The following is a 25,683-nucleotide window of genomic DNA, read 5'->3' on the forward strand; positions in this document are numbered from 1 at the left end:
AAGAAGCGCAAGGACAAAGCAGTTAAGCCTAGGCTAGAAGAACCGCCTGTACCGGACGCCGGTTCTTTAGAGGTGTCGGTGGAGCCGGTGGCTCCACCGGAGGTTTCTTTGTGTTCCCAGGGTGAGACTTTATTATTGCAAGATGTGGCCTCTCAGGAGGCAAGTCAGGCTGAGGGGCTTCTCAGGTTACTATACTCCCTCCCTTCCTAGGGTGGCTAGGCCCTCTCCTTCTGTTTCAAAGGCTTCTCCCAGGGCAGGCCAGGTTTAGCTTCAGTTGGTGTTACCCTAGCTCTTCAGGAACTGTGCCCAAGAAGCATATGCTTAAAATGGCAGAAGATTTGATTACTTTGATTAGGGGTTCTATGCCCCCTCCTGATAAGAGACCTAGGATGGAGCCTGAGCTGGGGGTTTTGAGCAGGCTTCAGATGTATCAGAGTCTTCGGCTGAAGACTTGCAGGAGTACTCTCCTTATTCTGATTCGGATGTGGATGATTCTACTCCTTCTGCTTCTCCTCCTGAGGATTTTTCTTTTCAGAAACTCTTCATTCCATGAGGGAGCATTTTAAGTGGGAAGGTCAAGACTTCTCTGATTCCAGGAAAAGGCTTAGGGAATTTTTGTTTTACCCCAGCATAGGCCTTTGGCTATACCTCCTGTTTTGGATGTAGTGGAAGATGTTTTTTCAGAGGCTTCTCTTAATCCTGATTCTTTGCCTCCTGCTCCTGTTAAGCCGGATAGGTATTACAGGGTGCCTGAAGCTCGTAAGTATCTTTTAAGAGTCCTAGGGCAGACCCAGAAACTGTTAGCCAGGGGCCTAAAGGTGTTAAGGCTTCTGTTGTAAAGAATCCGGTTCCTGCAGACAAAGAGGCTAGGGCCTTGGATAGATGGGGAAAGAAAGTTTATACTTCTTCCACTCTTGCTATGAGGGCTTTGAATTGCCAGTTTCACATGTTGAAATACCAAAACTATCTCCTTTCACAATTGAAGTCTAAGGTTGATGCTCTGGCAGTAGGTATTGATTGTAAAGAGTTGCAAGATTTAGTACATGTTTCTGAACAGGTGGGTAAGCATTCTTTGCAATGTGGTTTTGATGCTGTACAGGCCTCGCCTAGGGTGGCTGCCACTGGGTCAGTTCTTCGCAGGCACGCCTGGCTAAGGGATCAAAATTTGTCTGAACATGTTAAAACAAGGATTTTAGATGCTCCTTTACAATCTGACGTGTTGTTTGGTCCTCCTGTTGAGGCAGTTTTAAAGAAAATGGAAGACAAGGCTAAGTCTATGCAGACTGTTAAAGATTTTTTGCAGGTCCAGCCTCCAAAGTTTAGTAGAAATTGGCCTACTAAGGGGTGGACGATCCTTCTTATGATTCCCAGTCTAGGGGTAGATCTAGACGTGGTAGGGGCAGAGCTCAGGGCTCTTTCAGGCCTAGAACAGGGAGTTCTCCTGCACAGCCTTCGGGTGAGGGCAGGGGTCAGTCCTTTCGTAAACAGACCCAATGACCTACCTTTTCAGCTGCCAGAGCCTTCTCGTCTGGCAGCACCTTTGGGAGGAAGGTTGGCACTTTTCAAAGAAAATTGGAGTTTAATTACCCAAGACAGATGGGTATTGGATATCATACACCACGGTTACAGGTTTTATTTCCATACCTTGCCTCCTTTCAAGGGCATGCCAGACGTTCCTCCTCAACAAAGAATAGAGGCTCACAAGCAAGTTTCTCTGTTACTCCAAATAGGGCCATACAGCCGGTCCCTATGCCAGAAGTGGGCCTAGGATTTTATTCTCGCCTGTTCCTAGTACCAAAGAAGGGGAACACGTGGAGACCAATTTTGGATTTATCTACCCTCAACACTTATCTGGACATTCCCAAGTTCAAAATGTTGACGTTACAGCAGCTTTTACCTCTGCTGGGCAAAGATCATTGGATGGTAACTTTGGATCTCAAGGAGGCTTACCTTCATGTTCCTATCAGACTAAGTTGCAGGAAGTATCTGCGTTTCGAGCTGGGACTTCTCACTATCAGTTCTCTGCATTGCCCTTTGGCTTATCTACTGCCCAGAGTGTTCACGAAAGTTCTGGCTCCAGTGATAGCTTTCTTCAGGCTAAAAGGAATACAGATCTATCCTTATTTGGACGACTGCCTGATTCTGGCTCAAGGAAGGAAGAGCTTCTTCATCATTTGGAATATGTGATAGCAGTGCTAAGATGCCTGGGGTATTCTGTGAACGAAATAAAGTCCAGTCTAGTACCCTCTCAGGACATGTGCTTTCTGGGTGTGAGACTGAATACAGCATCCCAGATGGCCTTTTAACCCCGGACAAACAAAAGAGTCTATCCCTTTACTTCCATCAGCTATCTCATCAGTCCGGCTGACTGCAAGGACAGTCCTTCAAGCCTTAGGGTTCATGGCATCTTGTATTCTGGTGCTTCCCAATGCCAAACTGCATATGAGGAAGCTGCAATGGTATCTCAAAAATGTATGGACACAGCACTGCCAGGATCTAGACACTGTCATTCAAATAATACCTTGCATTCAAAAGGAATTTTGTGGTGGGCTCAGGAATGTCACCTAAACAAGGGACTCTCTGTGACCCGGCCAGAGGCGAGTCAGATTTTAACGACAGATGCCTCAGACAAAGCTTGGGGAGCTCATCTAAATGGAAAGTGGATACAAGACAAGTGGCCTGCCAGACTACAACATCTACATATCAACCTGAAGGAGATGTTAGCAGTCCAGTTTGCATTAATAGCTTTCAAGGATTTACTTCTTCCAGGGCAGGTGTTGATTCTAACAGACAACACAACTGTCATGTGGTACATCAACAAGCAAGGGGGAATGCATTCTTATCCTCTATGCAGGCAAGCAATGATTTTGTGGGACACTGCTCTCAGTTTACAGCTCAATCTTCAGGCAAGGTTTCTGCCAGGAGCACAGAACTCCTTAGCAGATGTGTTGAGCAGACGAATTATGGATCCCCACGAGTGGAAATTGGATCCTCATGTATTTCAGAAATTGACAGTGTCATGGGGAACTCCAGACATAGATCTGTTCGCTTCTCCACTAAACCATCAGCTGCCAAAGTTTTGCACAAAAAGGTTTCATCCCACAGCTTGGAAAGTGGATGCTCTTTCTTTCAATTGGAGCAATCTTCATGTGTATGCCTTTCCTCCTCTGCCTCTCCTCCCAAAGGTACTTCTAAAGGTCAGACAGGACAAGCCAAGGATGATTTTAATAGCTCCAGATTGGCCTCGACAGCACTGGTACCCATTACTGAGAAGTCTGGTACGGAAGCCTCCATGGCCTTTGCCTTCGATTCCACACCTGGTGTCACAGGAGGACAGCCATTTGCTGAATGTCAAACTTCACTCTCTTCACCTAACGGCCTGGCATATTCTGTTTTGAATCATAGAGGGTCTCAACTTCCACAACAAGTTTTGAATGTGATTTTGGAAGCTAGAAGGCCTAGTACAAGGAAAGTGTACGCAGATAAATGGAAGAGATTTTTATTTTGGAGTGCAGCAAAAGATTTTGATGTTTCTGAGCCTAATTTGAGTGTGGCTCTTCAATATCTTACTGAGTTACTGGACAAAGGTTTGTCTTTCTCTTCTATTAAGGTTCATGCTGCAGCAATTTCGGCTCACTATGATTGTGTCCCACCATTGTTTTCTCATCCTTTGTTCAAGCAATTTCTTAGAGGGGCAAAGAATATAAGACCCCCGAAGAGCTCCTACTCCTGCTTGGGATCTCAATTTTGTGTTGGAGAAACTCACTATACAACCTTTTGAGCCTGCAGCTACTTCTGAGTTGAAATATTTATCATGGAAGACTGCTTTTTGTTGGCAATTACCTCTGCAAGAAGGGTTTCTGAATTGCAGGCCCTTATGGCGGTTGAGCCTTTCTTGATTTTCCATAAGGATAGGGTATCATTACGTACTAATCCTTCCTTTATGCCTAAGGTGGTTTCTAGTGTGGCTTTAAACCAAACTATTCATTTGCCTACTTTTTATGCAAATCCCCAAAATAAAGGGGAAAAGATTTTGCACACTTTAGATGTACACAGGCAGTTGCGTTATTATTTGGACAGAACTAAAGGGTTCAGGCAGTCTCAGCAGTTGTTTGTTTCTTTTGCTTTGAGTTTTCAGGGCAAGCCTGTGTCAAAACAAACTATTTCTAAGTGGATTGGGTTTTGCATTGCTTTCTGTTATTCCCATCATGGCAAGGAGATTCCAGCTGGGATTAGGCCTCATTCCACTAGGGCTACTGCCACATCAACAGCTTTTTGAGGCGTGGCAACCAAGGATATTTTGGAGGCAGCTACTTGGAGTTCAGTGCATACTTTCTCTAGGCATTATCACCTGCCACTTTACTCTAAATCCAGGGCTGGTTTTGCCACTGCTGTTTTGCAGGGCATTTTGGCAGCTCCTGCTTCCTTGTAGTTAGCCATCCTCCCTTACCTCTGCTTTGGGATTCTACCCAAGTGTAAGGACTGCAGCAATGTGAGATGAAGAACATAGTACAGTTTTGTACCTACCATAAATGTAGATGTTCGAAGATCCACATTGCTGCAGTCCAATTAACCCTCCCTCCTTCCCCTCTGCAGTTAGAGGTGGTTGTGTGGGTTTGGTTGTACATATTGTATATATTGTATATATTGTACATATAGTTAGTGCAAGGGTGGTTGGTTGGTTGTTTGCTGTCTTTTGGTTTTGACCTTTATTTATAGGGTCTTCTGACATCTGGGGCAAGAAAAGACTGAGGATATGACGTCGGTCATGCGCATTTGTACCCTGACGTCCTGATGTCAGTCAAATGCGCCTTGACCGACGTCAGCCTTATACTTTGATATTCGGGCCGACCGAGGACAGCGGACTACCCAAGTGTAAGGACTGCAGCAATGTGGATCTTCGAACATCTACATTTATGGTAGGTACAAAACTGTACTTTTTTAGTGTTTGTTGTAAATTATAAGAGAATGGGGGTTCTGAAAATCTATTTATTCTTTTGTTTGAATGTTTTCTTTGAAGCAAATGGTGTTAAAAATGTCACATGGGTTCAAATGCAGATGAGTAGAAGCAACTGCATTAAAAGTGCAGACTGCTAAACATCAGCATGTGCAGGTAAGCCAAAAGTTGGAAAAACATTTTCATGTATATAATAGGTTTGAGTAATGCCTTTTTATCGTAATAGCTACTGTCTCCATATTATCATTGAATGAAAAAACTAAATGAAAACTCCAGCCAAGCTAGAACTTCCAATGAGTGACCTCCCAAACCTCCTGTAACAGAGGCACATGGAATATATGCAAATGACCCTTATGAACATCAGGTGTTTCAGCTATGTGGCGATTCTGATTGCCCATGAGTTTTACATTTGAAGTCGTTTTAATGGACAATTTCAGGCCAATAAAGCCAAACCCCACTAGCTATGGATATGCATATTTCGGCCTTGTTATGACCTCGTCAGCATAGCATAAGCAGAGTGTTTGACTAAACATGAGAAACACAGGGTTGTTATACCCAGCTGATGTCCATTATCATTAGGGTGACTGCAAAATATCCCAAATAACAAAATAAAACAAAGTGTTAGAAGGTCACACTGAAAAAACAATCAGAAAAAACTAAATGAAAACTCCAGCCAAGATGGACATCAGCTGGGTATAACAACCCTGTGTTTCTCATGCTTAGTCAAACACTCTGCTTATGCTATCCTGATGAGGTCATAACAAAGCCGAAATATGCATATCCATAGCTAGTGGGGTTTGGCTTTATTGGCCTGAAATTGTCCATTAAAACGACTTCAAATGTAAAGGTCATGGGCAATCAGAATCGCCACATAGCTGAAACACCTGATGTTCATAAGGGTCATTTGCATATATCCCATGTGCTTCTGTTACAGGAGGTTTGGGAGGTCACTCGGAAGTTCTAGCTTGGCTGGAGTTTTCATTTAGTTTTTTTTGACCTTCTAACTCTTTGTTTTAATATTATCATTGAATATAAATGACCTTACAAGTATAGACAAAAAATGTTGCAGGAAACTCATTTAGCTAGAAATGAGCATGTGAAATTGACAAAGAAAGGATTTTGGGATGGACATTCAGCAGAATTTTTAAGAGACTGCTACTAAATAGGGAATAATTATTAGGGTGTTTTACCTCAGTTTTATCGAACATTCGTTTGGTTGAGGAGTGACAGGGGTGGTGCTTATATGATATGATATATTATGTTATATCTAATGTATGGATAACCAAATGTTTATAATGGTGAGGGACTGTTTCATCTTGAAAGATGAGAAAATAGTAATAATCCAGAAGGCAGAATTCGCAAGAAACACACTATTTTAAAACACACCTTTTAAAACTTTATTCCATTAAGCGCTTTCGACTAGAAAATACCAGCCTTCTTCAGACTTTCAGAAATCATGTGACAAACTCTTTTCTGCCTTCTGGATTATTACTATTTTGTCAGTTTTTCATCTTGAAAGATGAGTGGGATTGGAAGGGGTGATAATGTGTGTGTCTGTGTGCGTGTGTTTGTGAAGATGATAGGTGCAGGATAGGTTTTGTATGTTTGTATGCAAGTGTGTGTATTTTAGGGTTAAGTTGGTAGATGTAGTGTTATTAGTGTATGTTTGTGTGTCTGAGTATGTTGTGTAGTGGCAGTGTTACAGGAAAGTTTTTATTAAGTTAGGGTTTGGGGAAAGGGCAACATTAGGGTTATAGTTAGCACTCATTGCGGAGGTGGTACAGGGGTTTGTGGATCCCCCTGCCCATCTTAGTAATGGGTGTTAAGGCAAACCCTAACACTGCCCCTTTCCCCACCCTAACCCTACGCCTTAACTTAGTAAAAACCTTCCTGCAACACTGCCACTATTCAGACGAATTTGAGGTTAGTGTTTTGGCGGGGGGGGAGGGGGTTGTGTGAAAATTGGGAGCGGAAACACTTTTTTTCTTTCTCAATCTTTTGTATGTTCTATATTTAGAGTGTTCGGTCTTCTGTATGTTCAAACTTTTTAATGCTGGTTTTTAACCATGAAATTAAGAACATGCAGTCGTATAGAGGACAACCAGTAGGGCATATAACGTATTGAATGATAACTATAAGAATATATCAGAAGGTGGTCAGAAGAGATTGGGAAGAGAGACTGGATAAACAATTTGCAAAGGAGCAATGTGAGGATATCTGTATGGCTCCCAGGTATGCAATAAAGTCCAGAATGCATAGGATTTTTCTGGGAAGGGTTTGTATAGGTAACTTTATACCCCAAGTAAACTTCAAAGAGTTTTTCCTCATGTAGACAATAAATACTGGAGGTGTAATGAGAAAGAGAGAGGGCTTTTGAGTGTCTTTTAGGAAATTACTTCGCAGATTTTAAAAATGACTTACTTAATTAAGGAAATTATTCTTTTGAGCTGATACTTAGACTCTAAATTGCCAAAATATAGTAAAACCTTACTAGATTTAATGTCATTGGCTGATAAAAAAGCAATTACTAGAAAATGGAAATCAAACTCCAAGCCAACTGTAATTGAACTGCTGAGTATTGCCAATGGGGTAAAAGTACTGGAAGTCATTTCACAAAAGGGAAGTAGCAAATTGCCATGAAATAAATGGAATTTGTGGGAACAATACATACAGAATAATGTTCAGGAGGAGGAAGAGTGAGTTTTAAAGAGAAGCAAGAACTGAGCAATTTGTATAATGGAGTAAATGATAATTGTTAAAAAGAAAATGCGTGTCTGTGTGTGTGTGTGTATATATATATATATATATATATATATATATATATATATATATATATATATATACATATATACATGTAAATAATGAGAAGTATCACTATGTTGTTTCAGTCATTATTTAATAAAGATTTTTAAAAATACTGATCAAGAAGTGTATCAATAGAAATATTTACTCAGTATTTTAAGAATAAGATTAATCAGATTGTATTTCTGTTGAACTGATTACTTTTTGTAAGACTTTGTTAGGCCTTATTGTAGTAGAAGCATGTTCACTGAGGGGCTCTGCACAGAAGTGCCTATTTCTTTTCAACTTTTTATAGTCAGCCTTTTTTTCTTGTTTATAGTCACTTTACCAGTCAGGTAGATGGTGGTATTTACTATCTTTAATATGTTGTTCCTAGGTTCTTAGCATGTTAATTAATGCAGCATATAAACCAGGACGGGTACTGCGGGAATTACAGCTTGTGGAAGACAAGCAGTGGAACTTTCAGGAAGAAACACTAAAAGCCAAGTAGGTATCATATTGTGAAGCAGCCAGTTGTCTTAGACTTAATAAATAGATTTTAAAGGCGGTAATACTGACTGGTAAATTTGAGTCAAGTGATGACTGGGAAACCTAAGTTTTATTTCTGTTGAACTGATTACTTTTTGTAAAAGCACCTATGGTGGTATCTCATAATATAATCTCTGCAGATGTATCAACTCCCCCCCACCCCCACCCCCACCTCCCACCTGCAGGTGTTTTTTTGTTTTTTTTTTTGTTTTTTTTTAATCCTTGTTTCTTTCATATCATCAGCCCTTCCATGCTCAACCAGTCCATTTTCCCCATGGGTTAGAGCTTGTCACTGTTAGCCATCATTCTGGCTGCTCTCAGGGTTATTACTTAGCCATATTTCTTACTACCCTCTGTGGCAGCCTGGTCCACATTTGCTCTCATAATGTTTGTCTAGTTGTAGATATGTGCTTGCATGCATGCATGTATTAAATCCCAGCTACAGTACAAAATCCCTGCTCTGCTGCATGTAGTAACTGTTGTTTCTTCTGAGCAGCTCTCAAGCAGTGGGTTGGGCTGCCTCCCATCCCCCAAGATGAGCAAGCTGGTATTGGCCACTCACTCGTATCTACCTTAGCTGAATGATGGTCAGTCCTGGGTTATCGGGACTACAGTCAAAATTATCCCTCTGCGCTATGGAGACAGCATATCAAGGTGTATCTTTATCCTCATTAAACTGTCATCTTCTTGCTTGTTGTCTTCAGAGGTTTTCCAACTGTCTTATTAGTGTATTACTGGACTGGTATACTTCAGATTTTGCATTACATATCAATCATATTTTCTAGGCAGGAAAAAAAAAGGGAAATGTTGCTATTTAATACATTAAAACTGTTAATGTAGTATGAACTCTGCTGCTTGCTGTCTCTCCTCTGTTGCTGTGTGTCTTGTTATATTCCATTAAGTACACTGCTAGTTTCCCATCTGGCACATCTTAGAATTTTCACTGTTTCAGCTAATGAGTACACACTTCACTGATCACTTAGGATATTTAGACACCCTAAAACTGTGCCATTTCAATGATAACCAGTGAGGGAGACTGCTAAAATATCTGAAGTTTTACAGCATGGACACGTGTAAAATAAGAATTACGGAATTAAGGATGTAAGCCAGAGCACAGATCTGAAAATAGACAAGGAACATAGCCCCTGAGCACTAAGAAACAACTTTGTTTTTGTTCTTTGAATGTATGGATCATGGGCTAGGTAAAAAACTAATTGCCCCTCTTGGATCTGGTCCAGTGCTGAAACTATGTCTGATGTTGTCAGTTTTCATTCTGTCCTCAACTATTGGGTTTGGATTCGACTTAATCTTTACTTTAGCTTGTGACCACCAAAAAGCTCTGGAACTCCTCCCTACCCATAATGTACCAACCCCTAACATATCTCAGATCTCATTTGCAGCTTTCATGATTAGATATGGTTGCCTTGAGCTCTCGAACAATTGGATTTAACGATAAACCTTTTGTCAATTTTCTATTTTTCTATAATAGTATATAGTATTCTTTGCTATAAATCCTCCCTCTTACACTCAGTGTAGATTTTTTACCATTGTTGGTGGTAGTTGTTCATATTTCCTCCCTTTATACTACTTAGTGTAGTTCTTCATACCATCATTTTATTTCTTTCTTTCTCTTTTCCTATTAAAAAGAAGGAAAAAAAAAACGACTTTTCCTCTTATCCCTTTTTTGTATAATATAGTTTAAGATGTCAGAAGTCGTCCCTTCTGGTTTTAAAAAGTGCCAAAAGTGCAGGTACAAGTTGCCCATGTTCGATGCTCATTCATTATGTAGTTATTGTTTGGGCCTGGATCGCTTTCAGATAGACTGTCATATTTGTAAAAACTTGAATCCGTATGCCATTGTGGACCAGAAAACTAAGTTTATTTTGAAAGGGTTACTACTTGTATCTTTCTCTGAGGCTATTGCTGGAGCTCAACCCTCCAGGTCAGAAACTAAGGAGCCTTCCACTAAGTCTTCTAGACCTTTCAGGATCCTCAACTTCTTCATCTACAGAGCCACCAAAGAGAAAACATAAATTGGATCTGAAGACTACTACTATTATGTCAGTGTCAGATCCACCAATGGCGTCCTCAGATCCAAGCCATTCAGATCTGAGGCTCTTACCAAGAGCTAGATACTCACCTATTATAGATCCGGTACCTTCCAGATAACCTTCTCCTTTTTATGGAACACCAACACTTTAAGATAAGTCCCCATCCTTAGCCTCCTCTCTTTCCTTCAGAAATCTGACTGAAGCTGATATGGACAGAATGATGATGAGATTTCTCTCAGTGCAGATACAGATGGGCATTCTCCTGGCTCCTACCCCTTTGGGTCAGGAAGCTCTAGTTCATACTACCCCACCTCTGTCACCTCCTTCTCTGATCTGTCCATCCATTTTGGAGCCCCTAGATCTGAGTGTACCTGGACCATCTGGATCGGATCCAAAGATATTTGTACCTTTGGCTCTGAGGAAGTCTCTAAGCGCTCCAGCTCTGATGATTTTGGAGCCAGATGACACTCACATCCATAACATCCCTGTCAGATTTGAGGTGTTACAGTCGACTACGAAGTTGTCGGAGCTGTCTCTGCCCCTAGGAACCTTGGCACTGGACAGCTCAGCTCTGACCTTCACTTCAGATTGATTGCCCTTGGGGCAGATGGAGCCAGTGGGGCGGAAGCATGGCTTCTCGGCTGCATTGGCTGCTTTCTTCCCGGGGTGTACTGCCTTTGAGATGGTGGTGAGAGTTTTCTGTACTTCAGCAAGATGGACTGTCTGTCCCCTCTTGGATCTTTTGTCTGGATCCCAGATGTCTCTGTGCCTAAAGCCACATCATTCTATGCCACAGGGATAGCCAGCTCAAAGTCTCCAGGCTACCCCGCAGGGTATTATAATCTCTTTGGACACTTCACCAGAACATCCCACTGAGGAAGTCCCTAGGAAGAGGAAGCTCAAGAAAAGGCACTTGGACTCCCCTCTGGAGTCCATCACGGAAGATACTGATTCCAGTGAAGGGGAAGAGTTCCTCCTGAGATCATCACCTGAAAACATCTCACTCATTCTGAGACATTCTTGAGATCCGTAAACAGAGGGATGGTTGGTCCTCCAATAACCCTTCTCCAGAGGAATTGGTATTCCTGGAGGCCTTTGGAGCTGGCCTGTCTACATCCTAGGTTACTTGGTCTGCCGATGTGCTCATTGAATTGATCTCTAGGCAGGTGTGAAAGGAGCCTGGCACAGTTGAGCCAATCCCCAAAAGACCAGATTTGATTCTGGCTCTACCTGTAGGTAGGGAATTTTGGAGCAAAGGAGTAGTAGTAGATGGTATAGTCATGGCGGCGGCCACCAAGAAGGAACTTGCTGAACAGAGTTCCTCTGTCCATCCCCCTAACAGGGAGTCTAGGGTATTGGATAGTTTTGGGAAGCATGTTCATGCTTCAGCAACCTTTGCCCTCAGGTCGCTGAACTACTTGGCACACTTTACAAGGCTACAAAGGGACTTGATAAAGGAACTATCAAATTCCCTTCTAGGACTACTACTACCGAGACTCAGAGTTGGCTACCCTACAATCTATTTCCAGTTCATCCATGAAGCTTATCTGGCATGCAGCTGAAGGTGCCTCAGTGGTGCTAGGTTCAGGCATTTCCATCAGGAGGCATGCCTGGATGCGCTTTTCTGATTTTGTGGACCCCTTCAATTCTTTTTTCATCAGTGCACCCTGTGATAACAGTTCATTGTTTGGCTGTAAAGTTAAAGACACACTCTCCAGTTGTGAGAAAGATGGAAAGACCCACTCTGCAGTGGGCATGCAATTTTCAATTCCTCAGAGATCCTTTTCTAGGAATCAATGAGATTTTTGAAAAATGTGCTTCATAAAGTCGCTGTTCCTTTTCAAGATACACATGGAGATGGTCCCCAAGGGGCAGAGAGAGGAACTTGAATGGAAGACGATGCTCAAATCACAGAGGATGACTGCAGAACCAGAGGTCCAGAGATTTTTTTCTCCGATAAACCCTACCAGTGCTCCTGAAAGAAGGCCGGGTTGTCCCCCTCTGGTGGCAATCGGGGGGGGGGGTCGATTATCCCTGCACCAGACAGCCTGGCTGGACATCATAAAAGATATGTGGGTGCACAGGATCATATCCATATGTTGTATTATTCCTTTTTCCATCCCTCCTCCTTCTGTATCAGACTTTCCCGATCTTCCAGCCAGTCAGAGGAAAGCAGCAGCAGCAATAGAAATAAGAAAGCTGCTAAAAAAAAAAAAAAAAAAAGAGTCTTCCGAGAGGTCCCATCAGACCAGATAGAATCCAGAACTTATTCAAGATTCTTTTTAGTGCCAAAGAAAAAAGGGGACTGGAGACCAATTTTGGATCTCAACAACTTGAACAAATCAGTTCGACACACAGAGTTTTGGATGGTCATGATTCAGTGCATTCTGCCCTTTTTGGGCAAGAATGACTGGATGTGCTTAGTAGACCTTCGGAATGTGTACTATCACATAAAAATGAACAGGCAATCCAGAAGGTATTTACACTTCTGGCTGGGAGCCAGCCATTATCAGTTCAGAGCACTGCACTTTGGCCTCACCACAGTCTCCAGGGTGTTCACCAAATGCATGGCAATGGTAGCGGCTCACTTGAGACTGCATTTATTCCAAGTGTTCCCATGCTTAGATGACTGGTACATTACCGCCCCAACAAGGCATCTGCTAATAAGAGTGAGAGATCAGGTACTCCAGACTTGCTTCCATCTGAGGATAATGATAAATTACAACAAGTCTCATTTACAATTGTCTCAAACATTGGAATTCAAAGGAGCAGTTTTCAACATATCCATGACAGCTTCTCTTCCTCTCTCAAGAGTGCAGACTGTCAGATTCCAGGTCAGGAAGATAATTCACAGTACCACAATTTCAGCCTGGCTAATTCTTCTAGCTTTGGGGTCAGTGTCAGTGGCCATAATTTTAGTTCTTCTAGCAAGATTTCATATGAGAATTCTTCAATGGATGCTAGCAACATAATGGTCAATTCTTTATCAACACATGTCAGCCCAAATAAGAATCATTGAGGCATGCAGGAGATACCTTTGGTGGTGGATTCGATCAGATCAGGTCCTACAAGGCAGCCCTTGGTTCTCCTTCCTTTGGCGGCATCTACTTTACCCACCTTGGATTCTGGATCCGATTCCAGACCTCCTGTCTCATCCGATAGGCATGAATTATTCGGATATCCCAAATCTCAAGCTAGCAGTGTGGTTTCTCCATTTCATTTAATAGCCAGATAACTGATGCTCTCTTCCCCAGCCCATTGTATACTTTTATTTTCCCATGAGGCTTCTACAAGAAAACCTTACAGAAGTAAATTGAAAGGTTTGATTTTTGGGCACATCAGAAAGATAATGATCCCCTTCTCAACTCCTGTACAAAGTGTTCTTGAATTTTTAGCAATGATTTTTATGAAGGAACTAGCTTCTCAACCATTAGAATTCAGGTAGCAGCAGTATCTAGCTTTCATAATGGATCTGACAGCTCTTCCTTGGCTTCATCTAAGCTTTGTAAGGATTTTTTTGAGAGGCAGTCTCTTGCTGAGACTTTCCTATAAAGATCCTACTGCACCATGGGATTTAAATGTGGTACTACAGGTCTTAATTCATTCCCTCTGAACCAGCAGCGCAATGTGATCTTAAATTCCTGACCTAGAAAACTATATTTTGTAGTGGCCATTACCTCTGCTAGAAGAATTTTAGAACTTCAAGCATTGGCATCTAAACCTCCCTATTTGGTTTTTCATAGGGATATAGAGTAACATTACATGCCAACCCTTCTTTCCCTCCTAAGGTGGTGTCAGAATCTAATATCAACCAGTCCATTAATCTGCCAGCATTGTTACCAAATTTGCAAACAAAGGTGAATATATATTGCATTTATTGGATGTCCACAGACAATTACATTTTTACTTAAATGGAACAAAAGAAATTAGGCAGATGGATCAATTATTTGTCTCATTTTCAGATTCTAGATTGAGCAAATAAGTTGCAAAGGTGACTTTAACCAGATGGCTGATGGATTGCATATCACTTGTCTACAACAAGTTGGGTCTGTCCTTACCAAAAACTTTAAGAGCCCATTCAACTAGGTCCATGGCAACTTCTTCCATTCTTCAGTGTTTCTCTCCAGGCCTTCCATGGACGAGATTTGTGTGGCTGCAGCTTGGACCAATCCTCATACCTTTATTACTCATTACAACTGGGGAAGACCAGCCTTTTGCTCAGCTGTGCTCAGGAATATCCTTCTTTAAAGTCCACCTGCGGTTTTAGGTAGCTGGGGAATCTGTCCCAACAGTTGAAGATAGAAAGAATGACAATTGACAAAATCAGATAAAAAAGTTATGCACTTAACATAATGTTCCATCTATGTTGTCCATTTTCATTCTTCATCAACTTCTCAGCCACTAACCCCCAACCTTTTCACAGTTGATTTCTGGAAGAATGAGAGCTTATAAGGACACCACTGTCCCTCATGTTGAGCTCCAGGTATGGTTTCTTCTGTCAGGAATATTATATTAGTACTTCCTACTTTATATACACTAGCAAACAAGATCTGAGGTGTGTTAGGGGTTGATGCATTATGGGTAAGGGAGGAGCTTGAGAGCTTTTTGGTGGCCACGAGTAATGGCTGAGTTGGATCCAATCCCAATAGTTGAGGATAGAATGAAAATGGACAACACAGATGGAATGTTATCGTAAGTACATAACTTTTTTTTTTTTCAGCATACACTACTACCTCATTGAAGAGTTTGCCTTGTGACTGTACCAGTTTTGTGGAGAAATGCCTTGATCACACCTGGCAAATAAAAAGAATATCCTCAGGGTCAATTTGTTTTCCTTATTCTTTTTTTAATGCCACTCTACTCATTACTTTAGTGAAGGCAGAAAGGAACAGTAAGCCTGACTATTCTGCCCTTTTAACTGCCTTAACATTCTACCTCCTCTGTTTCTTTAAAAAGGTCTCTACTTTCTGCTGAAGATAGCCCAGTTCTGACACTGCAAAAAGGCACCATTGTACAGTATTAGGCCCAGGAGGTGCCATGCTCCATAAATGAAATGTGTGTAGCTGGGTTGCTTCATTGTTTTCTCTGTTAACTTTTTGCTGTCAATGTTAAACAGTTACTGCTATTGAATGATGCACATTATTTTCCAGGGAAGGTGGCAAAACAGTTTTTTACAGTAGTATATGCACAGATGCTGCTGTAAACCATTGTGCTGCTCTTGAAGAAAAAAAAGAGTATGCTGTTAGCTTTCCTTTCCTACTCATATGTAGGTTAATTTCATGGTATAAGTCAATGGGCAAGTTTGAGATCAAATGTCCATTAAAATTTATTGACTTTTTTTAACAGAATTAAGTATATTTTTTTCTTGGAAACATCAAACTAAGTTATCTTCTTAGAAGTGATTATGCAACATGCTTGTTTGTATGTAACAATAGCATATAAATACAATACAAGTGACAATCCTTACCCTGTGTAAGGATTGTCACTTGTATTGTATTTATATGCTATTGTTACATACAGTTAAGTGCATGACAGTCATTAAAACACTCTAAAGCTTAATGACTGCTGTATCTTAGTAACAATTCACTCAATTATGTGCAGTTTAACAGATGGGGTCTGCCTCTCACCTGCTTTAACTCACTACACTTACACAAAAGCACCATTACAGACAGACATTTTTTAACGGTTAAGTGAAGAGCCCATAAGGAATTAATGTTATTAATGCATAAAACATTAAATCCCTTTCATTTAATACTGTAGGTTTAATAACTGTAATGGTGAAATAGTATATGCTTATGTCAAAGCCACCCCCCAGGCCATTTTTGGTATACATTTCTTGATTTGTATGTATACTATACTATGTTTTATGTGAAGTACAATCAAGGGTAAGTATAGCATAAATACGAGACTAAAATAGCTTTACTCACAAGAATGCCTTTTTGTGATATTCAAAGTTAATGATCAAACAAGCATGTTGCATAATCACTTCTAAGAAGATAACTTAGTTTGATGTTTCCAAGGATTTCATGAGCTTGAATTGATGCATTTCAACCCCTCTCCTAATGGTGTAATATAGCAATAACCGACAACGTAGATGTGGTATATTGAAGATTTACCCATGGTTGGTGTGGTTAAACAAAGCCAACCATGGGTAAATCTTGAATATACCACACTACAGAGTTGGTTAGTGCTATTATACAATGACATTATTTAAGAAAAAAATATACTTAATTCTGTTAAAAAATGTCTGTCTGTAATGGTGCTATGGTGTTCTCTTGCATTGTTTCTCCGATTCTGCTGCTTTGTCGATGCACTATTGCATGCATATCGGGCGGGGTGGCTGTAGAGTTCATTTGCACTTAATTTTGCATTTTCTTGACTCTTTATCCATATTTTATTTTTGTTTCCTTCTTCTTAGAGAACCATGCACTGAGTTTATATCCACTAAATGATTTAGAAGTACATTGTGCAGATAAAACATAAATGTAAATAAATTAAACAATTGCAATTTTGTATTTTTATTTTAACATTAACAACAGATTACGCGAGCAATGAAATTATGTATTTGCTTAGCAACTGCCATTTTCCTTCTAGTGCTCTTTAGTCATTAAGATAAATTGTATTGCCAGATTTTAATTGTTTGTTTAATTAATATAAATGTTTTATCATTTATTATGTGTGTTTGCCTCCTTTAATGATGTAGAAAAAAAAAGTCTGGCTGCTCAATGATACTTTAGCGCACCTGAAGAGACTGAACCTTCTGCTTGCACTCACACCTGCAGATACACACATACACCTCCACCACTAATTGTCTAGTAAACTACCCACAGGCACACCCACTGGAAGCAATGGGTGAGTGTCAGCTACTGGCTGTGTTCATTAATATGGCCAGTGGTGGTGATTTACTCAGTCGCTCGGCTGCATAAAAGCTTCACTACAGGCAATTCTAAAGAAGAGCATGTGGCTAATTATCATAAGCCACTCCTCCAGAATGCCTCATTACCATTTTCAGTAGAATGCAGGGGTAGCCCACTGCAGATCTGCACAACAAAGTACTCAAAGTGGTGCAGCACCACGATGGGGCTGTCTCTTTAAAATGTTTACAGTGAGGTATACACCAGGCTAACACTTACAAGTTACCTTTCTGAATTAAGCCCTCTGTTTAATATTGCTTAACAGTAATCTCCCTCTGACTGTTTGAGGAATCTGTTCTGTTAATGTGAGTATTATGCAAAATAAGCTCTTTCTGAAAAGATTGGCTCATGGGGGTCCCTTAGCTCAGTCCCCTGCCAAGTCTGTACTCTCAGAGCACAAAAAGAAGACACTCCTGCCTCTGGGGTCTTCCTCCTCCAAAAAGGAGAGGCTGTCAGATCCAAGTGCCTTGGATCCGACCCCAGCCTCGACTCCATCGGATCTGATGCTATCCGTGACTCTCTCGAATCTGGGGCTTCTGCTTCAAAGCCCTTGGATCTGAAGTGACAGGAGTCCACTCCCAGATCCAAGGTCTTTGGTTTAAGGCCTTCGCATCAGGTCAGACCCTGGTCAGCCATGGATCCAGCTTCCTCAGATCAGAGGCATGTGGGACTCAAGCGCTTGGATCCTACTTTGTCTTCGGATCCAAGGAGGTCGGATCTGGGATCATTGTCGGATCCCACTATTATTATTGATGATTCTCCCTTGGGTTCTGGCTTGAAGTGTTCCCCTTCACTTCCAAACACAGATTTTGTTCTTTAGAGGGGAGGTCTATGAAATCTAGGCACCCATCCCCGGCTAGGTCATCCGCCTCCTCTAGGCCCTTCAAGAGTCTGCTCCCTTCCGATATGGACAGGATGATGAGGTTCTTTCTCAAGGCTCAGATTAAGTTGGGGCTTCTCTCTTCCCCTGCCCATCCGGCAAGGGGGCCATCTCCTACCCCCTCTTTTGCTTCTCCTCTTCTGACCAGGTTGATTTCAGACTTTATGGCCTTGGATTACACAAGGAGGAAGACAGGGATTCCCTGAAACCCTTCTGTCCCTCTCCCATCTGAGTCCCTGACTACTTCTGCTCAGTCTCACCCTGGGCAGGCGCATAGTCCAGGGTCTGATCAGTCACCCCAGAATCCTTGAGTGGAGGTTCCGGAGCTGTCTTTTCGGACCAGTCCCTTCCCCTTGGTGCTTTGTTCCTCAACAGCTCAGGGTCAGTACTGTCCAGAGACCTGGAGGTTCTGGCCTGCTCTGGTCCTTCTCCCCAGGCGGGCCTTCACGCCAGGAGTACAGACTGGGCATTGTCCAGTCCTTTGGCCTTGTGGGTCATAAAGAGGACTTTTTCCTCCCAAAGAGTTTCTTCCCTGGCCTTCCAGGGACCATCCCAGCCCCTCTGAGGTGGACTCTACTCATTCTATTCCAGGTCAGCCCTCCCGAGCTAGCCTTCAGGTGGGAGCTCCCCCCATCGGGGTCCCCCTTTCTTCCAAATCCTCCCCCGAGCCACCCCTGGAGGAGGTTCCATGGAAGAGATCGTGTAAGAGGAGACACATGGACTCCCCTGCTGAGTCGCTCACTGAGGACACAGATTTTGATGAAGAGGACGGGTCCCCCAGATCTCCTCCCGAGGATGTCTCCTTTGGGGACATATTGGAAATATTGAAGCTTAAGGGCAGTTTGTCTTCCCTTCCCCCATCCCCTGAGGAGTCCATCTTTCTGAAGGCTTTTGGGATGGGCCCATCTACCCCTGCAGACGAACTTGTAAATCTCATCGTCAGCAGGGCATGGAAGGAGCCGGATACTGTGGAGCCCATTCCCAAATGTGCAGACAAATTTCTCAGTCCCCCCTTCTGACAAGCAGTTCTGTTTGAAAGGTGTGCCAGTCTATGCGATTCTGGTAGCTGCCACCACCAAGAAGGAGTTGGCACAACAGAGCACCTCTGTCCAGCCCCCTAACCATGGGTCCCGGGCGATTGACAGGCAAGGAAAGCAGGTTTTCACCTCAGCTACATTCGGTCTGCCAGAGCTTATCTACCTGGAACATTTCACCTGACTTCAAAGGGATCTTGTCAAAGAGCTCACCACGTCCCTTTGCAAGGTACTGCCTGCCAGGGAACTAAGTAAAGTGTCCCCCAAACTATCCACACTTTCCTCGCTGACTAATTCATTGATGAGGCTGATTGCCAACGCAATGGAAGGATCCTCTAGAAGCATCATTTGGTCACTGCCTCTCAGTACCTACTCCCAACTATTCGACCATTTTGGCATTACGGCGAATCTCCCCAAATCCAACCCTCATTCCATCCCAAAGTGTGTCAGAGATTGCAGTGCTTCCCCTCCGCCAGGTACTCCTCATCAGATCTCATGTTTAATGTCTCCTCGATCTGTCTCATCCCCAGGCCCACCTTGTTCTCAGAGCCTTAGGGTCCACGGTGGAGACAATCTATCTCATGCCATGAAGCCAGGTTCTACATGAGGGTCCTGAAGTGGACTTTAGCAGTTCAGTGGTCTTCCCTGGTTCATACTATGACAACTTTGATCCTCCTCACTCCAGTGTGCAGGCTTCATCTCTTTTGGTGGATCCAGTCTCCCAACCTCTTAGCAGGCAGACCATTCTCTCTTCCTCCCCCCAGTGCCACTGTGACCGTGGACGCTACCCTGTTGGGGTGGTGTTGGGGGGCATTTCCAGGGAAAGATGATCCAAGGCACGTGCTCTAAAGCAGAGACCAAACTGCATATCAATGTCTTGGAGATGACAGCAGATGTTCTTCGTGTTTCACTGTTGCAGTCATCACATTTGGGTTATCTGTCTGCAGGTAGCCCTCAGTCAGCCTGAATACCAGAATCTTGGGATTTCTGCATCGGATGCTGACACTTCTTCCATGACGTCATGGGTATAAAACAAGCAGCTGACGCCATTACATCAGTCTTTCTTGCTGTGCAGTATCCGAAGCAGAAGCAGTTTGTAAGTGCCAGTCGGCCGCCTCCTGAAATTTTTGTTTTTCGAGTTTCAGACCTGAAGTCTTCTAAAAGATAAGTACCCCATTGGGGATCCTTTTTTCTTGCTCTAACCGATGTCAGAAAAAGTTAATAATTGTCTGGCCTGTGGAAAGCAGATACCTCACAGAGATTTTCATTCTTACTGCGCCATCTGTTTAGGCCCAGACCACGATGTTCCTTGCTGTCAGTTTTGTGCCTTGTTCAACTCCCAAACTATTCATCGTCAGGCTATTTTTGTTGCTAAATTCTTTCGCTCTCATTCTCCATATTCCAAAATGGCTTCAATAAGCCATCCGACTACCAAACTTCCGAAAAAACATAAGGATAAAGACAGAGACAGACAGACTCAGTGAGGTGTCTTCACAGCCCTTGATACCAGCTTCTACAGATTTGCGGGCTCCTATTGAGACCCTTTCAGAGTCTGGTGTGCCGCGAGTTGCTTTTTTGACTATGGATCCTGCGGATGTCTCTACCTTGGATGGGTCCAGAGCCGCTATGCAGGCACCAGCTTCTGAGGGTATATTCCAACCTTCTGATGTTCGTATTAAACTGACGTCTTTGCTTTTGACTAAAACTACCAAGTTTCTCAGACCCAGAGTTCGCACTTCGCCTAACAAAATGACAATCAAAGCACATGCTCAAGCTCCCATGCCACGGAAACAAATGCTTAGAATGGTTGAAGACCTAATAACTTTAATTAGGGGAAGCCAGCCTTCCTCTTCTGTGAGACAATGGATTGATTTTTCCTTCTGATTCTACAGACCATGAGCCTGATGACTCTGATCTCTCTGATTACCAGGACATTCCCTTATCTACCTATGAGGATTCAGATGCAGAGGATTCCATGCCCTCTGCCTCCCCTCCAGAGGTATTTTCCTTTGGTGAAACCTTGCATACCTTAAGAGAGCATTTCCGCTGGGAATGCCAGGACTACCCACAGTCCAAAAAGAGACTCAGAGAATTTTTAGACTTGCCTCAGCACAGGCCGCTATACCTCCTGTTCTGGAGATTGTAGATGATGTCTTCCTGGAATCCAGCCTTACCCCGGATACCTTGCCTCCAGCGGCCAGGAATCCTGACAGGTACTGCAGAGTACCTGACTCCCACAAGTTTCTCTTTAAGAATCCTACTGCGGATCCAGAGACCATTTCTCAGGGACCTAAAGGCATTAATGCTACAATAGCCAAAAGCCCTACCCCTTCGGGTAGGGACTCTAGGGCTTTAGATAGATGGGGTAAGAAGATATACACCTCTGCTACTCATGCCATCAGTGCTTTAAATTGCCAGTTTCATATGTTAAAGTATCAGTGACATATTATGGAGCTAATTAAACAGAAAATTATGTTGATTCCTGATTGTGCAGAACATAAAGATTTACAAGAGTTAATGCATTCTGCTAACCAAGTTGGAAAATGTATTTTGCAATGTGGTTTTGATGCCTTAGAAGCATCTTGCAGGGCTGATGTCACTGGGCCTGTTCTTAGAAGGCATGCTTGGCTTAAGGAACATATCTTGCCAGACTATGTCAAAGCAAAATTACTAGATGCACCACTGAATCAAGAAAGCCTCTTTGGCAATAAAGCAGAAGTAGTACTCAAAAAGATGGAGGAAAAAGCTAAATCTGAGCAAATTCTAAGTATTTCCTACAGGTGCAGCCACCTAGAATTCAGAAGGCATTGGCCTTCAAAAAACTGGTCCTTTCCAGTCCCTCCCAGACCTTCTCAGTCCTAACCCAGGGGCAGCATACCACCACGATTACAGTCTCAGAGTATGCACAGATCTAAGCAATGGAGTGCTCCCACCTCTAAAACAGGGAGTAGTAAGCCAACATCCTATGGTAAAATCTCACATTGACTTATCCTTAATTCTTCCAAGCCTTGCCCAAGTACTTGCACCCTTAGGAGGGAAACGTAACCTACATGCAAAAAGCTGGGAGTACATCACCCAGTGAATATAGAATGAAGTAACAGTCAAAAACACATAAATACTGGAAGATAAACTGTTTATAAACACGGCAAAGCTTTCAGGTTACAAAACCCTTCTTCAGTGCATACATTAAATTCTAAAATCACATCAAATATATAGTGTGGGTCCAAATCACATGGCCTGCAGCCAAAAGTCATGTGATTATTACAATCAACATTTCAACAAGATTTAAAACAAAATTTAAAACATTTAAACATTTTATAAAATATATATAAATCATTTAAGCTTACTCTGCTGTAGTAATTTTAATATAGGTTTTAGTGTAATAATGTCATTAATGCCTGGTGCTTTATCCGCTTGCAATCTAGTTATCCATTCGTATTCTTTTAATTCTAATTTATTATTAATATCCCCACCCCTTACAGTTCTATCTACTATATGTATAACTCTAAATTTAAAACTGTGTCGTGCTCCATGTTCTGCTATGTGTTTATATAATGAATTAGTATTTATTGCTCTATTTATTTCAGATTTATGCTCAATTATTCGATTCTTGAATTTTCTAATAGTTTTGCCTATATAAAATGCAGAACACATTGAGCACGTAGCCATGTACACAACTGCTGTGGTGTTGCAAGTAGCTTTGATGTTAAAATAATAACATCTCTTTGTTAAGGGATGTTTAAACATGTGGCCCATTCCTTCATAGATATCTCCACAGCATGTGCAATTATAGCATTTAAGCGTCCCTGCTGCAGTTATATTCCTAGGTATATATGCATTGAACTCTTTATAACATAACCTCTGTTTAATAGTCCTCATGTTTCTAAAGCCAAAATATGGTTTCATATCTACTATCTTTTTGACTTGATCACATGCCATTAATATAAGCCAATTCTTCTCTATTATACTTTGTATTCTATGTGTATTACAATTAAAAGAAGTAATAAACCTCACTTTGTTATTACATTCTCTCATCCTATTTTGTATGTTACCCCCCGTGTATATAGGTTTTAATGTAGTAGGTCTCTGAGTCAAGACTTTCTTTTTTTCTTCCATAATCAGCTTATTATTATAACCACTTCTTAACAACTCCTGTATCGTATTATCTAATTGTATTTTAAATACTGCTTCATTAGTATTTAGTCTACTTACTCTACTCAACTGGGATCCTACTACACTCCTAAATATATGAGGTGCATGCATACTTGTATAATTTAGATAACGTCCAGAATGAACTTCTTTATAATGTATGCTTGTTTCAAATGAAGTTAAAGTTTTTTCTAACATAATATCTAAAAATACTATTTTATCCCTAGCATACTGCATTTTAAATTTTAGGAAGTTTGTTGTAGTGTTTAAATACTCTAGGAAAGAACATAATTGCTGTTCTGTACCCTTCCATAACAAAATACAATCATCAACAAACCTCTGGTAGAATAGTAAATTGTTAGCAAAACTATTATCTTTGTTTAACATAAACTTTTGTTCCCATACATATAGCACCAAATTCGCATAGGTGTTCGCTATCGAAGTGCCCATTGCTACACCTGATGTTTGTAAATATAGCTGTTGGTTAAACATAAATATATTATTGGTTAAAACCAATTCTAGTAGTGCACATAGTGTTTCTATCTTACGTGCTACACATGATGTATGTCCTACTAGAAACTCCCTTATAGAGTCAATACCATAATTATTTGGTATTACTGTAAAGAGCGAGGTGATATCTAATGTTACCAATATTATATCCTTATGTATTATCTGTTGCGTTTCTGCAATTTGTTGCCAATTTCTTAGTTTTAACAAGAAATCAGTTGTATCCTTTAGTACTGTGTTGCAGTCTTTCATGTAGGGGTAGAGCTGTTGTTGTAAATAAATAGATACGGGTTCCGTGACCCAACCAGCACCTGAGACTATAGGTCTCATAGGTGGATTCATGATGGATTTATGTATCTTTGGAACACCGTATAATATCGGTGTAATAGGACAGGGTACTGTCAGAAAATTAAATAGATCTAAGTCTATATCTTCCTGTAATTGTAAATCATAGATGGCCATATTAATGCTGCTGATGCTTTTACGTACTTCTTCCTGGTTTACTATTCTAAAGGCTGTCATATCCTGTAACAATTCATTCATTAGATCTAAATAATTATCTTTATTCATTAATACTATTACATTGCCTTTATCTGCCGGCTTAATTATGAGTTCGCCATGCTTTATAAGCGTTTGCATAGCTTCATGCTCTTCTCTGGTTAAATTAAAGTCTCTATTTAAATCCTTGTGTCTATAAGCTTCATGATACACCTCTCTAATTTCCTGTTCGCATACATTCTGAAATGCTAATACTACTGGTACATTACTAGGTATAAAAACGCTTCTTTTCTTACACTCTAAATTCACAACACTCTTATTACCCAATAACATCTTAAGTGTTATTGCTCTAGTAAAAAGTTTAAGGTCCGTTATTACATTCACAACATCTTCTGTAGTTGTCGGTATAAAGTTTAAACCTTTCTGTAGTAATGAGTAATGCGCTTCCGTTAGTTCAAAGTTAGATAAATTCAAAATACCTCCTTTTATTGACGGATGTGTTTGCTGTGTCCTAAAGGGCTATCGATTTTCCTTTTTAGTGGCGTACGTACACTTGTAGATGCAGTTTTATTTTTAACTAAAGTGGATTCCGGTATCACCTCTGCTTGCGTCAGATGAAACCGCTTAAGCGTTGTTTGTTGTAGTTTCCCTTTCTGATGTAGGCCTTTCTCTTTCGCGGCTCCAGCATACGTTTCCATCTTGGATGCGTTCACGTCCGCATGTGCTGCGTCTGTGGGTGTCGTCGTCATAGGCTCCCCTGATTGGTCAGCTATTGGATTCACCTCCGTTGCGGTTTCAGTAAATGGTATCGATTCAAAGGTATCAAGGGTATCCAAAAGATTACCTTTGTTGTTATGTTGAAAGTTAGAAGCCCTTCTGGTATTATCTGCAACCCTCGGCCATGAGAAGATATGGCCCATAGCAAAATCATTAACATCACGTAGGAGCTTCTTCTTCTTGGACTCCTCAAGTTTTTTATCCAGCGAGCTGATTCTATTAAGCAACTGTTCGTAACTTATAATGTTACTCGAAAAACTTGGAGATTCATGCAGTTGCTTATCTAAATTATGAATCTCCTGTTTTAAGTCCGTTTCTATAGGCATAAAATAATCATTCATCAGAGTCATGTAGTCAAGACTTAGCTGTATGTTTAACTGCTGCCACCGTTTAAGTAGATCTGGGAATACGTTCCCATATGAAGGCATCTTGGTAATACGTAGACCTCTGGGTACGATTCCTTTTTCCAAGTAGGCGCAGAAGCTAAATCGTTGCCATTGTAGTTTTTTAAAAGAAGTTAGCTTCCTCTCTAGCATTTGTAATTTATTTGTAAATTCAACCGAGGGTGCTGAATTACGTGTACTGC

General features: G+C 41.4%; 1 protein-coding gene across 1 annotated transcript in view; it reads left to right on the forward strand.

Moving 5' to 3' along the window:
- Window positions 1-25,683, forward strand: part of SFMBT2 (Scm like with four mbt domains 2) — a 2,938,510-nt gene that overhangs the window by 2,390,442 nt on the left and 522,385 nt on the right. The window contains 1 exon segment of the mRNA XM_044088354.1: window positions 8,136-8,245. Within this exon segment, the coding sequence (XP_043944289.1) occupies window positions 8,136-8,245 (110 nt within the window).

Source organism: Protopterus annectens, chromosome 11.part0 (genome assembly GCF_019279795.1).
Source record: "Protopterus annectens isolate FY-2018-M chromosome 11.part0, PAN1.0, whole genome shotgun sequence".
In the NCBI taxonomy this organism is placed as follows: Eukaryota; Metazoa; Chordata; order Ceratodontiformes; family Protopteridae; genus Protopterus; species Protopterus annectens.